At 41.5% G+C, this 15,612-nt stretch overlaps 1 protein-coding gene across 5 annotated transcripts in view; it reads left to right on the top strand.

Annotated features, from left to right (window-relative positions):
* The window catches only part of dlc1 (DLC1 Rho GTPase activating protein), a 118,902-nt gene that overhangs the window by 96,960 nt on the left and 6,330 nt on the right, over window positions 1-15,612 (top strand). For all 5 annotated transcript variants that reach the window (XM_051888253.1, XM_051888257.1, XM_051888269.1 and 2 more), the window contains 9 exons: window positions 4,034-4,105; window positions 5,341-5,422; window positions 6,233-6,296; window positions 8,053-9,629; window positions 10,183-10,362; window positions 11,278-11,437; window positions 12,249-12,456; window positions 14,083-14,296; window positions 14,643-14,757. In XM_051888253.1, the coding sequence (XP_051744213.1) occupies window positions 4,034-4,105; window positions 5,341-5,422; window positions 6,233-6,296; window positions 8,053-9,629; window positions 10,183-10,362; window positions 11,278-11,437; window positions 12,249-12,456; window positions 14,083-14,296; window positions 14,643-14,757 (2,672 nt within the window). The remainder of the gene's footprint in view (window positions 1-4,033; window positions 4,106-5,340; window positions 5,423-6,232; window positions 6,297-8,052; window positions 9,630-10,182; window positions 10,363-11,277; window positions 11,438-12,248; window positions 12,457-14,082; window positions 14,297-14,642; window positions 14,758-15,612) is intronic.

Here is a 15,612-nt window from a genome sequence, read left to right as displayed (position 1 = left end):
GAAAGGGAGGAGGAAGGGTAATTTTAGAAGCGTCAAAAAAGGTCCAGCTAGCAGGAATCAAACTTTAGCCGGGTTCATAGGACGTTTTCCCAAGAGATTACGCCTGTCTGTCTTTCTCCAGGTCTGGAGGCTGTAGTCTGCCACTTTGTCTTGCCTGTCTCTTTTTTTATTTCCCCCTCTCTCATCAACATATATCAAAAATTTTCATTCATTAGGTAAAAACTGAAGCATTAGGTGGAGACAATATTTTGTATGCTTTGATGAAATGAGAATGCACAAAGGAACATGTTTCTGTGACGGATGCCGCCTAGACATCCTGTGTGCTTGAATCAGGTCACCGTGGCATTGCAGAGTTCACAGGTCATGCATCCACTAGGTGGCTGGCACCAAGATATGAAACAGATGGATTGTAGATTAAGGCTGAAGAAGAGAGGAAAAGAGATGGGAGGGGGTGGTGATGACTGTTGGCTCCCTTATATTTGCACTGTTTTACAATACTAAATCAAAACTATTTGATGAAGAACATGGTTTTCACGGTTTTCAGGAACTTTGTTGGTGATCTTATGTGTTTTTTGTTCCAGCGTTGTTAATAGATAATATTATTTTACTCTACTAAATACTGTGTAAAATCAATTTTTATGTAAATTCTTGACAATTTGTTAAATATCTAATTTGCTATTTTTAAATATTATTATATATCGGCATTATATTGACCATCACCGTTAATGGATTTGGCAGCTCTGCCACCATCGGTCAACCACTAGGCGACTTTAACTTTGATTCTTAATTATGTCACTTGTATAACACGTCACATCTATGAAATAATGACTTATGTAGACCTTCTGGGATATTTTTTTTGGCTTGGAAACATACTGTGTGCCTCAATAAGAGGAAAAAGTGTTAGAACATCCAGCTCTGTGAAGTAATACTGACGTCAATCTGGCTTTCAACACAATGTTAGTTCAGTTGCTCAGTCTGATGTGTTTGTAACTGAAATGTAGTTTCCTTTAAATATAAATGCATGTACTTTACAATCAAGAAAGAATCAAAGGCTGTTTACTTTACTGGGGAGGTTCAACCTATTTCACATTTTTTTCTGAGGTCGAACGTTCGACATTCCATGTGTGTGTTACAGGATGTAAGGCGTTCTCTGTGTTTGTGTTGGCGCTGAAGGCCTCTATTATCTGGCCTTGAACAAAAGGAGGTGTGTCCTCCAAAGTGACCATGGCAACCATGGAATGAGCCACTCTTATTGGCTTCCCGTTGGCCTCGGAAAGGCAAGGGAAGTGTGGTCGCCGCCTGGCGCGGGGATCCGCACAGACTTGTGGGGAGAGCACAGGATGCGACGTGCGCACACAAACAAAAAAACTCTTGCGGCCCATATTCAGAAATTAAGCGTGGATGTGTGTACTGCTTTGAGTGCTGAGATGGCGAAGAAACAGTGTGTCAACAGCCTGTGCTCATCTACGTGACATCCAGTAGTGTGAGAGAGTGTGCAACAACTTCTCAAGTGTGTTTATACTTATCTATCTTCATAAAGACAGCATGTTTGAGTGTGTTTTGGGTGTAGAGCTGTGATGAATGTATCCTGTACTGCGCTTAGTGAGCTTACCTCTTATAAATGTACCCAAAGGAAAGAAAAGTCTCAAATCAGATCACTTTAATATCTCAATTGCTTCTTCTAGAGATTAAATGAAGAGTAATGTTTCTTGTTTCATGAGCAAAATGTCAGCAGAAAAAACGTTTGTTGTCCATTGTCAGTAGCGTAAAGATGTATAAAGCACTGCTCAACAAAGCAGCTTTCTATTGATTAACGCAGTAAATTCGTCTTATACACAAGCAAAATATGTGTGGTGAACTGTTTTCACCCTCATGTGAAAGTACTGATCAAACAGAATCCAATGAGAATGACAGGATTTTGCTTACATAATTTCGTTGAATAATGTTAAATGTGATCGGACCTTTAGACCAGCGTTTCCAACCCTGTTCCTGGAGGGACCACATCAGTACACATTTTAGATGTTTCCCCTATCTGACCTATCCATTTCAGGTTTTGGAGTCTCTACTAATGAGCTGATGAGTTGATTCAGATGTGTTTTAGTAGGTAAAGTTTTAAATGTGTATAGTGTTGGGGTGCCTTCAGGAACAGGGTTCTCAGACAGTTCTCCTGAGAAAAGGCCCCAGTAATCTCGTTGTCTCTATGTGATTTTTGTGATGCCGTCTCTGGTAAGAAAGCCTTATTTACCGTTGGTGTCAGACAGGCACCTGTGTGATACTGGCCCATTGTGACCAGGCAGGGGTGGAGGCACCTTGCTGATAAAAGGAGAAGCCAGTCGGTGAGACACTGCCGTGGAGCCTGTGTGTGTTTATGTGTCTCTCCATCATTTACATTTAAATGCATGCAGTCCTCTAACATTCTTGCAGCTGGATGGTCTTCAGTGGTGCATAGCCAGTGCAAACACATATCTATACACACACTCACACAGGAAACCACAGTGCTCATTACAGACTATACCAGAAAAGTGTGTCATTATTTTAAGTGTAGGACATTCTTCAAAGTTCATGAACTCCTAGAAAGCGCTTTCGGGCAAAATTCTGTCAGTTGCTTGAAAGGAATCCTGCCATGTGCATGTGGATTCTTGAGATGGATTCAGTTGCATGTGTGCAGTTATTTGCACATTGCCATTCTTGCTGTCAAAGCACGTTTTGAAATACTCCTTTCTCTCCTGCTTTATTCTTCTCTCTCCACCGGCAGAGGACCTCCCTTATCGCGTGCCTTTGTTGTTGTCATGCGTGCCGTCACTCTCACGCTCGTTCGAGTGGGGAGTCACGTATCCCCGCTAGTAGAGACAGAGTCTGCGTCCTTTCCTCTGGGCAAAGTCGGCAGTGTCTTTTTACGCACGTCTTTCTCTCACGTCTCTTTCACTTAGCCCCTCCTAATCCCCAGCCTTTTTTCTTTGTTGAAATGATGGGGAACCTATCTCAGGTGGTCTTTCAATTTTGCATGGCATCGTTACAGTCATTGCAATTAGAATAATTGGAATTTTAGAGTCTGGAATGTGCGCAATTAGCCGTCGAGAAAAGCGAGAGGTCCCTCTCTGCTGATTACGACCTATTGTGAGCTGTAATTGTGTAGATTGTGCTTGTGATAGACCACAGCAGGGCCAGCAGAGAGATGCATTAACTGTGTTACACCTTTAGAGGGCGCTAATAGGTTAATTGTAGCACTTTTACACCAATACAAAAGAGTTTAGATGCTTTTTTATCCAAAAAAAGTGCATTGATAGTCCATGATAGTCCCCCTGGAGCAACCCGAGGGTAAGTGCCTTGCTCAAAGGCACAATGGTTATCAGGAATGATTGCGATCTCAGTAACTCGCCAGTTCCTGCGTCATGCCTGCTTGAGTTCAGTTCAGCAATCTTTGAGATCCTTATCTGCCCATTCACCGTCACATAGTCTAATAAACACATATACACACACACACACACCAAAAAAAAAAAAACTTGACATATTAACTTTCTAGGACTATTGAAGAGCTTTTAAAGTACTCTGGTCTTGTAATTTTATACCACATCTTGGTTTCGTATAAGCATTTTTAAGCAAGTATTTACATGGGGCGAGTGTAGCTAGACAGAGAATCGTCTCTAGTGACAAAATCGCAGTTAAGCTCCTAATTCTGACACCTCACTGTGTGAAACAGGCCTCCAGAAGGAGTCAAGATGACTTCAGTGGTGTTTGCCATTTGGCATGTGGCGTCTAAAGGGCCGTTCACAGTTAATGGACAGGGATGTGTCGCTTTTCCACCGCCCCAACAACAGTTCTGACTGCTTTGGACGGCCACTTAGCAGTGCTGTCTTAAACATTACACTATAGTGCCAGGTTGAAAAGTCAAGATAACCACGCAGCACTCAGAATGGAACTACAGCAAGTTGATGAGTCTTTCCACTCAAAAGATTTGGGAACCCTTCTTCATTATATTTCTGCTTAATGTTGTCATCAATTTTAAATGTCAATCTCTCTCTCTCTCTTACAGAAATTGAGGCGAAGGAGGCATGTACATGGCTGAGAGCTGCAGGTTTTCCACAGTATGCTCAGCTTTATGAAGGTAGGACCCTTTTCTTTCCAACATCACCAGTTCCTGACCAAAGCACACTGCGTTACAGCTGCCAGTTATACCTTGTTAACATGCATTTGTTTGTCAGAACAATTAAAATAGTAGTTTCAGTTAGAGACATTGCCTAGTGTTTAGTGCACAAGCTCATCATGCCATTTCCCATTGCAGTCTTCTCGCTATCATTTCCTGTCCTCCCAGTAAAGTGGCAAAAGGCTTAATAGGTCCAGGGAAGACTTAATCAGTACATTAATCATGATAATATTCTTCTTTGTATGGGAATTTTCACTATGTATGTCACAATTTACCTTTGACTTCAGAACTCAAAAATGTCCTTGTACATAATATTTGAACTATTTTCTTTGGTCCTATTATGATTGCCATCACCTCTATTATCTCATTATCCCTCAGTCATACCATTAAGCAGCACCTAAGGTATGTTAATGATTAGGTGGAGGTGGTATTGTGTTTTTATACAAGAAAAACCACTGTCATATACAGCTCATACAGAGAATAAATTAGATAACGCCACACCTCAGGTGTCCAACATCACACACTTTTGACTTACTGACTCCTGCCGTTGTGCCATGTGTGAGGTGTGTTATCGGTTTCAGTAATCTGAATTGTGTGACCAAGCTGTCATGATTGCCCCACTATAGATAAGAGAGACCCAGTACAGTAAGGTAAAGGTCTTCAGGAAGACAATAACAGAGTATTATGTTATCAGTTTCTCACCTGTAAAGACTCACGTACACAAGTTGTTTGGTCTTGAAAACTTATAGAGTTGTGAGTTTGCCCCCTCCAAAAAATTTCTAATTAATGAACATGTGAGTTATTAAAGACTTAGGTAATAAAGACAGTCTGGGCTCTCTGAGGATTGCTGAGTGCCTATTGTGATTCCAACACCCCCTTCTTACACACACACACCTCCCACTGTTGAGCGCTGCAGTATTGCAGCTGTGTTTGTTTGGCTGGCTAAAACGTACTTCCTCTACCTTTTCAACACCGGAGGAGGGGAGGTTTGTGTGTGTGTGTGTGTGTGTGTGTGTGTGTGTGTGTGTGTGTGTGTGTGTGTGTGTGTGTGTGTATGATAGAGGGCAGGCACAAATTCCACTTGCTCCCAACACTCCCTTACACACATACATACACTTCAGTCTGTTAACTGGGACTAAATCATTTTTATATTGAATTTATTTTCACTTCATTTCTATTTTCTCACTCTTTTTCAGATGGTCAATTTCCGATTGAGATTTCCTCAGTTACCAGAGATCATGACTTCTTGGATCAAGATGCCATAGAAGCCTTGTTCAGGTGAGACACACATTTCCCCAAAGGATTATTTTGTCATATTTAACTAATTTATTGATTCAATGGTAAGGCTAGAGAAAATCTAAACAATTTCATTTTCATTTGAATCTAGACAAAAATCATTTTTAAACATAGTTCTCTTACATTGTTAGGCTTTTATAATGAGCTGATTTTGATCATTTTCAGAGTTCAGTTCTATATATAAACTGACTCATTATCTTAGAATAATTTAAAGAAAGTAAGAGAAAGTGAAGGACTCAGTGTCTTCACTCAGAGAAGGGTCCATCAGAGACCAGCTGGAGCTCACAGACATCTGGAGGCCATTTTCTGGTGCCAGCCCCCCGATGCAGACAAACACACATTACCCCCCCCCCCCCCCAAACTCAGGGTCACATGACACCAACCAGGTGGCTTCTGGGATAAGCTTTCCATCTCTTTTGTTGTATTGTTGTCGCCACTCCAGATTTCTACCTCCTTCTTTTTCTTTTCTTCCTTTTTAATTCTCTGTCTGTCTCTTCCTCCTTAATCTGAAGTTTATCCCTCAGCAGCTCATTATCGGGCTTGGCTCCCACCTCTCTCATCCTCTTCTCATCTTTTTCTATCTCAGTCTGTATCTCTATCTCTTGCTTACTCCTCTCTGCCCCCCTCCTCTCTTTCTGTCTCTGTCCAGGGTTTTGACTCTGCCAAAGTCTGTTTGTAGGCTAATGACTGGATTTAGCCTTTGTTTGCAACCCCATGGTTCTTTTCAAGGTATCTGCTTAAAAAACGACTGTCACAGTTTCGCTCATTTATCTATATGTGTGTGTATTGCAGGAGACTGAACACCCTAAACAAGTGCGCTCTTATGAGATTAGAGATCACCCCTCAAAGAAAGAGAGTAAGTGTCTTGTCAAAAATCCCTTTCTCTTTATTTTGTTAAATCATTTCACTTACCACCCTCTTACATTCTTTTGTCCAGTCAAAGATCCTAAGTATGTGTACCTCATGTTTGCTTTCCATGTCAGTTAATTATAAAGAGGGTCCCAAGGGCAGTGAAGAATGGCTTTTATGTCCAAATGAAGGGCTTTCATTAGCTCCTCGCCTTCTGATTTCCTTTGCTCCTGTTTGTCATGTTTTTCTCACCATACACATCCTAAAACCCCCCTCCATACCATAAAAGGAAGAGAATGCGCACACTGCCGTCGGTTGTTGGTCACTCTGTCAGCGTGGTTTAAGAGTGAGCGTGTATAGTCTAAGACTGCCCCAAAGCCATGACTCAAACTACGTGCAGGTCGAGAATGCAACAACAAACAATCCAACTATGTAATCACAACAGGGAGCTTAGGAAGATAACCGTCATGTCTGACTGCAGCTTCTTTTTCTGCTCTTAAAACTTGTAAGCCTGAACAATGGAAGCCTTGTCAAGTGTGCGTCCTGTTAAGAAAGCTGATGACCCTTCAGTGTCATCTTGTGTTGATGGAGTCAAAGGTAGAGGTCAGGAGATGACTTGAGGAAGTGATCTGCCCTTTTCAAACATACAAGCAGAAACCATCCCTGGAATGCATTGATCTGTTCAGGTGGCCTCTGTAGGGTCCTCCTCTGTTCATCATCTTCCTGTCCAAGCAGCTTATTTTAAAGTGAAAACAGTCTTTTTGAATTAATAGCGCATTTTCTGGTGGCCAGTGAAGAAACGTTGCACACCAGGTCTGCGTTCCTACTGATCAAAGGCTTGCCCTCAGGGGCTATAAAATAACAACTCAAGTTTTACGAACTTTCGTTGCCTCCGTTATTATGAACCGTGAAGGAGACACCTTTGGATCCCGTGACCCCCTGTTAACCGGCCGACTAGTTTTGCTTTTGCTGATTAGTTAGTGCTCCAAAAGTCTGTTCTACAGATCAACTAACTCAACTAGGGTGTAAAATTGTCAACTAGTTCTATATTCCAGAATCCACTAAATTAACTCCATAATCTCTCTTGGAAATGTCATAATTATTTAAGACTATTTTAACAGGTTGTGAACTTTACAGCTACAATTGATGATAGAGATCATGCATTGCAGCACATACATGTAGCTCTAAAGTATTTTCACCTCCCATCCAACCCCTTTGTCCAGGATTTCCATCACAGAAGACATGGTTCTCCAGGCTTGCTTGAGGTGATTGCATTGATGGGGGATGGGACCAGACATGCCCTCTCAGGCTGGGGTGTGAACCCTGAGAGCTGGCCTGGAATTTTGTGTCCACCACCCCCTTTCTTCCATCCCTACCACCCTCAGGGAGGAGATAGATTAACCCGAGTAAAGCAGAGAGGGGGAATTGTGAACATGTGACTGTGCTGTGACATGATTAAGCCAACCACAATAAAAGCTTTTTTCCTTTAGTGGACCCTGGTTTCAAGCATATGACACCTTATCAAGCCCAAGAGGCTCGCAAGAGTGAGGAAAATGATACCTCAAACGCTAGCTTCATAAAGTATTGGAATAAATTGGGCCAATTTTGACACTAAATCACTTCCTGCAGTAAGGAAAGGTCACTGATTTAGGTCCATAGTACTTGTCTACTTTTACAAATGTGACAATAACACTCATGTCATTAATGTGCTTGGCTGCACTGATTTTAAACTAATGCTATATCTCTCTTCCATATCATTTCAGAGTGAGGACTCTGATGAGGATGAGCCATGTGCCATAAGTGGCCGCTGGACTTTCCAGAGGGACAGCAAGCGTTGGTCTCGCCTGGACCAGCTGGACCTGGATGTATTCTCCCCTCCAGCTGGAGACACTGGTTCCTTCACTCCCTTCCTTTCCCAAGATGAGCATTTTGCTAGAGGACCCCTTCTAAAGGAGGGAGTTAATGCTAGTGCTGAGAGCATTTTAACAGATCTTAGTGAACAGCCAGAGGTGGGCTCTCTGCACAGTGCTGGTAGTGGAAGTCGAGGAGGATCCCTGAGTACTACTGTACCATCCAGCCCTGCAACAACCATCTCCAATGTTAACACAGCCACCACAACCAGGGCGAGCTCAGTTGCTAGCGTTTGCTCCTCTGGAACGTCAGGTGCTAATGAAGACTCCCTCTCTGATGGGCTTCCATCGCCACTGGAACGTGGTACCTTTGCATTTGATGTAAAACCAAGCTTGATAAGTAGTGGTGCTGAAAAAAGCACACGTTCAAGAGCAAAGAGCTTCTTGAAGCGCATGGAAAGCTTGCGGCTACGCACCAGCAGCAATGCAGCCTCCAGGCGCAAGAAGAAGGGTGTAGCTGGGCAAGGTAGACTAGAGATCAGTGGGCCAGTGCTGAAGGAGGGTCTTGACGAAGACAAACTGCGACGCCTCAACTGTGTGGACATCGCAACTCTGGATCGCAATGCAAACCGAAACATCTCCTATTCAACGCAGACAAGCAGTGGGAGTGCAGCGAGTAGCCAGTCAGAGGCCAGCAGTGGGAGTGCTGTAAGTACACCTAGTCCGGTCTCAAGAGCACGTAGTCTTAGCACAGCAGCTGCGTCCACAAAGAGAGGTGGTATGTACCTGGAAGGCTTCGACCCATTCAATTTCGTTGTGCTGCAACCTTCGGAAGACCAAGAAGGAAAGCAGAACCACCAGACCCAAAGTAAGAGGATAGAGCCCAGCTCAACTGCAGAGAACAATCGACGCAACCGTCATAGTTCAGATAATAGACGAATGGAAATAGAAGAGAGTCGAGAAGAGGAAGGAGGTGTGATCTTCTTTTATTTGCCTGAAGGCCACAAGCCTGGCACTTTTCCAAAAGCACTTGCGGATGGAGGATCCTATCGTAGTGGTGACAACAACTTAAGTCGTCGCCCACCCCGGAGGGGCTCTGCCACCTCACTAGACAGTCGACTGAGTATCTATGATAATGTTCCTTTCTCAGAAGTAGGAGATGATGAAGACGAAGCAGAAGGAGAGGAGGAGCCAAAACTTGAGGACGTGTTGGAGCGAGTCAGTGGCCTGCAGCGACTGGTCAATGCCTGGTCAGAAACAGGAACTGGGGAAGAAGAGGAGGATGAAGAGGAAGAGGAAGGCGATTCAGATTCAGCCCTTGATTCTGCATCTCCTTGTCCATCATCCCCACTGCAGAACCACTTAGAAGAAACCGAGAACGGCAGTGACCAGGACAGCACTGGAAACCCGCTAACAGAAAGAGATGAGACACTCAGCTCACGTGAAAGATGTGACTCTGGCGTGGGAGCATCACTTACACGAGCCAACAGGTGAAACTCATACACACACTGAGTAATCGATGAAACGAGATGTCTTAGGTTTTCTTATTGGCAGTTCTACCAAAACCGTTCCTGTAGTAATTTCAAGCTTTGGCAAAACTCTGTGGAAAACTATCATGGCAATAAAGCATGCTGAATTAAGGGAAAGGGAGGGAGAGAGGGAGTGTGAGAGCATGTCAGAACGGCTCTCCTTACATAACAAGGGACTAGAAGGACACAGAATCCTAGTGGAATGTACCACAGGAATTCTAACCCCCACCTGGTGATAGAGGCCTTGATTAATCTCTGTTATCTGCAGTTGATCCTTTAGCTTGTGTTTATGTGTGTATACACAACATGTGTAAGTCAAGGTACTTATTCTTTCAAGTTTGTTCTGTGTACTTGTGAGGGTGTGTATTGTGTTACCATAATAAATTGTGTGTGGTTCATGACTTGCCATTTATAAACACTAATTTATATTTGTCTACAATGTCTATGTTTTGAACATTTTGTGATTGTTTGAGCTTGGTTAGGTGTAACATTTGTGTGAATGTTTATGTTGCAGACCTCAGAAACTGCGCTGGCCAAGTTTCCAGATCTCCCACAGGCCAAGTCTGTCATCAACGGTGCTACAAGTTGGATGTCAGTCAGTTTTGCAGATGAACCTCCTCCAGAAATACAGCCTGCTCAAACTTACTGCTCTACTGGAGAGATACACACCCACCAACAAGCATGGCTTCAGCTGGTAAGGACACAAATCAATCAATCAATCAATGCTTCCATCCATCCATCCATCCATCCATCCATCCATCCATCCATCCATCCATCCATCCATCCATCCATCCATCCATCCATCCATCCATCCATCCATCCATCCATCCATCCATCCATCCATCCATCCATCCATCCATCCATCCATCCATCCATCCATCCATCTTCCCTTTTCCTCGCTTCCTTCCTCTTTATTGGGGGTTGCCATTGCTGTGGTTTTGCAGTTCAATAAATTTCCTGTTCCTGTTATTAGAGTTCACTTACACACACCTGCACATCACCACATATAAATTAAGAGATTTCAGTATGTAAAACTACCATACATCATCATAGTGACAAACCTGGTATTCAGCACCTCGGAGACATACACACTTACAAATTCACAGACAAATACACTGTCGGTCGGAAACACAAACAACCTCCCACACAGCAGGGTATTTTCCCCTTCTGCTCAGAGCCATTGTCTGCTGTCACAATGTTTATCTTTTTGTCTGTAAAGGTGGAAACAGCTTTTAGTGGCCCCTTAGCTTCTAGAAGTTTTCCCGTTAAATACACAATTATCTACACACTCATACACTTGCAAACCAGCATCCTGTTGAAACATGCTGCTCATATGTAGCCATGTGTGCCTCTAAACATCTATGTAATATTGAAGAAAAAAATGTCAAAACTGCCTTTGCTTGGTATGTAATGTATTATTTGCTCTGTATAACTTGACATTAAATTACTACTATATAATGTTGGGAGTAAATAATCAAAAATAGCAAGACTACTTCCTTACATCCGACTTTTTGAAACAAGTACTATATCTGTGTAGCACCATAAAACAGCACTTCACTGTTTGTAATGTCAATTTGTATTTATATATACATTTGTGTGTGCTTTACAGGGCTGTTCCCAAGTTTATGAAGCGGATCAAGGTTCGAGACTATAAAGACAGGAGTGTGTTTGGTGTTCCACTGCAGGTGATAGTTCAAAGGAGCGGACAACCCCTGCCTCAGAGTATTCAGCAAGCCATGCGTTACCTACGGAGCCAATGCCTCGACCAGGTGAGAGATGACAGACGTGCACATTTGCAAGTACGCACATGTCCAAACATATGCTTCAAAGCTTACAGAAGATTTCACAAACACGTCATAACATACCTAACTTTGGTTTGTTCAGTGGTATATTCAGTCCTTTATAGAAAAACAACAGTCTAAATATTTGTTATTAAAAATCTGCAAAGAGAAAAAAATGTCCGGTCAAGGTCATAACCTAGTTAAATGAACCCTATTTGAACAGCTGTTCAGTTGTACGTTCCCTGTTGTGTTGCTACATGCAACAAGGCCATATTTAAGCACAAGACATCTGTTGTTTTCTCACCACATACTTGAGTTCAACACTCTGTCTAAGTTTGCACGTAGCAAAATATGCCTGAATGTCCTGGTTCCATAAATCCACTAGTTACATATTACCAAAGTTAGCCACATGGTTGAAATTCCATTCCAAAGGTGTTTATGAGAAAGCAAGTGATCTATGGACTCTCTCTGGTGTCAGATAGGAAGACTACTTGACAATTTACATAATAGTTACAATTTTAGACATTTCCAGGCTTCATAACTAGGTTATGTAAGAAGCGGTAGGGAGTTTCCTAGAGATATCTTTCCTGTATTTGGTCACGGTGGTAATCCATCCATTTAGTTGTCAGTTTGAAAAAAGAAAGAGAGCGTACAAATGAATAAGGGAAGATCATTTAAAATACCTGCATTTAAGGACATTTTGCATTTCAGTAGCATCTTCAAAACATATTTGGACGTAATTGCTATTGCAAAGTGGTTTTACTATTTATACTAAATGCCTAACCATCTTTCTTTACAGGTGGGGTTGTTTAGGAAATCAGGGGTGAAGTCACGTATCCAAGCCCTTCGCCAAATGAATGAATCATGTGGCGCTGGTGGGGGTGGAGTCAACTACGAGGGCCAATCAGCTTATGACGTGGCCGACATGCTAAAGCAGTATTTCCGAGACCTTCCAGAGCCTCTGCTTACCAGCAAACTGTCTGATACCTTTCTGCAAATATATCAATGTAAGAACATGCATATAATTCACCTTTCAGGTGTTTTGTAGAAGAACACACACTTGCACTGACATATGCCTGTACAAAATGTACTCTCAAACATTCGATATCTTGGCTTTTTAAGCAAGAACACATACATTAAAAGAGCAAGGCATTTCATATCCAGAGGGCAACTCACAACTATACACAAAGACTGTACTATACTGTAGATGCTTGTTCTTGGATCGGTGAATCATTCCAAAGGGTAAAGAAATCTAAACAAGTTCAGGAAATAGCTGTCAAATGACGTTTCGACACCTATAAATCAGAATGTGAATCAGTGCCAACACAAGTTGTAACTCACAAGCGGTCTAGTGTGTAGCGCCACAGCTACTTCACAGCAGACAAACTTTCTAATATGTGTGTGCTCACCTCAAATATCAGAATCTTGAACAATTCCAAACACGTACATCCATAAATTAGTCTGTAGATGATGCCAAGGTACATACATATGAAATTTTGTCTGGCTTGGAGCCAGAACATTTTTCCATCAATAAAATTTTCATTTTATATTTATCATTGTTCCATTTAAAAAATGTAACAAGAATATAATAGGATTTTATAGACTTCTCTAATGTGATTTAGGAGGCCTATCGGCCAAGTGTCAAAAATTCACAGTGATTATTCCATTTGTAGTTAACAGAACATGATATTATAATAATAATACTGTGATATTATGGTACATTGTTCTTGCTTGGACAGGCTCACAATAAGCAGCTTTATAACTCCAGTTTTTCAGGAAAATAGCTTGATTAAAGTGGTCAGTTACCCCAACCAAAATAACAAAGAAAACAACCAGCACAAATATGTCTTCTCAAAGACTATAGCTGACCCCAACCACAAGAGAGGTCTCAATCCCACACAGAGAAGCAAGGGTTTGTGTATGCCTGTTTTGTGTTCACACAGGGTCTTTCATTCCCAAGGGTGAAAATAACAGACATCATCTTACGAACACTCACACACAATTCCATACGTGACATTTCAGTTCACATCAATCCGTCCTTTGCTGTTCAAAAGCCGCTTTTTTCAGTGGCATATTACAACACGTTGCACATATGCTGAATATAAAGATTGAATGTGCTAGATTCTTCTCTCAGTCCAGTCGATTTATATTGTTGATTTCTGAAGTTTAAACACCCCTCCCTGATCTGGACTAACTCCCTTCCTTCCTTCCTTCTCTGAATGACATAATGAAAAAAAAAAAGTGTTGTGGGTGTATTGATTATATTAACTTATTATATTTTTAGATTAATATATGTTATATAAATATTCAAATATTAAAAATAATAAAAAGAAAATATAAAATACACATAATATAAAGGTTCCAAAATACAAATATAAATTACATATTAAATATATAAATATAATACATATTTGAATTAAATTTAAAAATATTATAAAAATACAAATATACCATTAGTAATACTGTTTTTGGACATGGTTTACCATAGGTTTTACATGCTGCTTGGAATGCAAAGAATATCATGATTATCTCTGTACCACTGCACTGCCACAGTACCTTTTGTGTGTGTGTGTGTATCTTATTCCTCACACTGTGTTCTGAGTAAACTAATGAAACACCTCTGTCGGTTTCAGACGTTCCCAAAGAGCAGCGTCTGCAGGCGGTGAGGGCCGCCGTGTTGCTTTTACCGGACGAGAACCGTGAAGCCCTTCAGAGTTTATTGTGCTTCCTGAGTGATGTAACGGCCAGCGTGGGTGAAAACCAGATGACCTGCACTAACCTGGCTGTGTGTTTGGCACCCTCTCTCTTCCACCTCAACACACTGCGGAGAGAGAGTTCCTCACCCAGGTGTGTGTGCGTGCTGTCTGTTAACAGACTTCACATAGATCTGCACATCTTTTTAATTGCAAACTGCTTGAGGTGCCATCATATTTGGCATGCAACCACTTCAAACTGTTAAATCATGCAATTATACTCACTTGAATAACCGCCCTACAAAAAAAAAAAACAGGAAACCAGGGAAGAATAGGTCAAAAAAAAAAAAAAAAAAAAGATGACTTACGTAAGGCTTTGATTGCCTGCTGCACTTAAAAATGTAGCATTAAATTCTAGCCGTCACGCCAAGATTAGATAAGTGCTTGCATAATTTTTACTTTATCCGTTTATCCCATTTAATGTGTTTTCCTTATCACAGGGTCATGAACAGAAAGAACACCTTGGGAAAACCAGACCAAAGAGACTTGAACGAGAACCTGGCGGCCACACATGGCTTAGCACATATGATACAGGAGTGCAGAAAACTCTTCCTGGTGAGCATGACTTTATCTCTGAGTGGAAGCACACACACACACACACACACACACACACACACACACACACACACACACACACACACACACACACACACATGTTTTAAGAAAAAAGCAAACAAAACTTCCATCTCTCACGCACATCAATGTTATCAAAACCGTGTCAGTAACAGTTTAAAACTGCTGGTCTTATCACTCTGCACCAGATGTGTGTCTCTGTCATATTCTGCTCAGGTACAAAGACAAATGCTTGGCCGTTTAACCTGCAGATGCTCACGCTACAGCATGTCGACACATCTGCTACCAAAACAGCAACCAAAAACCCCTGAATTTATTTAAGATTATTGCAGTTGTTACGCAATGACCAATCCCTCCTAACTGCCCATACAAACACTCATAAACATGTACATACAGAATTAGCAGCCATGGTTACAGCTAGCAGTGTTGTTTTCTATCAATACAGCTAGAACCTTTTCTAGCACATATAATAATAATGTTGAAATGTCCTTGAAGGGTTAGTTCACCCAAAAATAAAAATTATGTCATTTATTACTCACCCTCATGTCATTCCACACCCGTAAGGCCTTCGTTCATCTTCGGAACACAAATTTAAGATATTTTTGATAAAATCAGTGAGTCAGGCTCAATCAGGCTCAGTGAGGCCTGCATTGCCAGCAAGATCATTTCCTTTTTCAGTGCCTTTACAGTTCATGTGAGTACAGTGGTTCAACCTTAATATTATAAAGCGACAAGAATCGTAAAAAAAAAGTAACGACTTTATTCAACAATATCTAGTGATGTCAAAACACTGCTTCATGAAGCTTCGAAGAATTCCGAATCTTTTGTTTTGAATTA

This window comes from Ctenopharyngodon idella, chromosome 1 (genome assembly GCF_019924925.1).
Source record: "Ctenopharyngodon idella isolate HZGC_01 chromosome 1, HZGC01, whole genome shotgun sequence".
NCBI classification, from domain to species: Eukaryota; Metazoa; Chordata; class Actinopteri; order Cypriniformes; family Xenocyprididae; genus Ctenopharyngodon; species Ctenopharyngodon idella.
The sequence above is the reverse complement of the archived record's forward strand: the minus strand, read 5'-3'. Positions and strand labels throughout refer to the sequence as shown.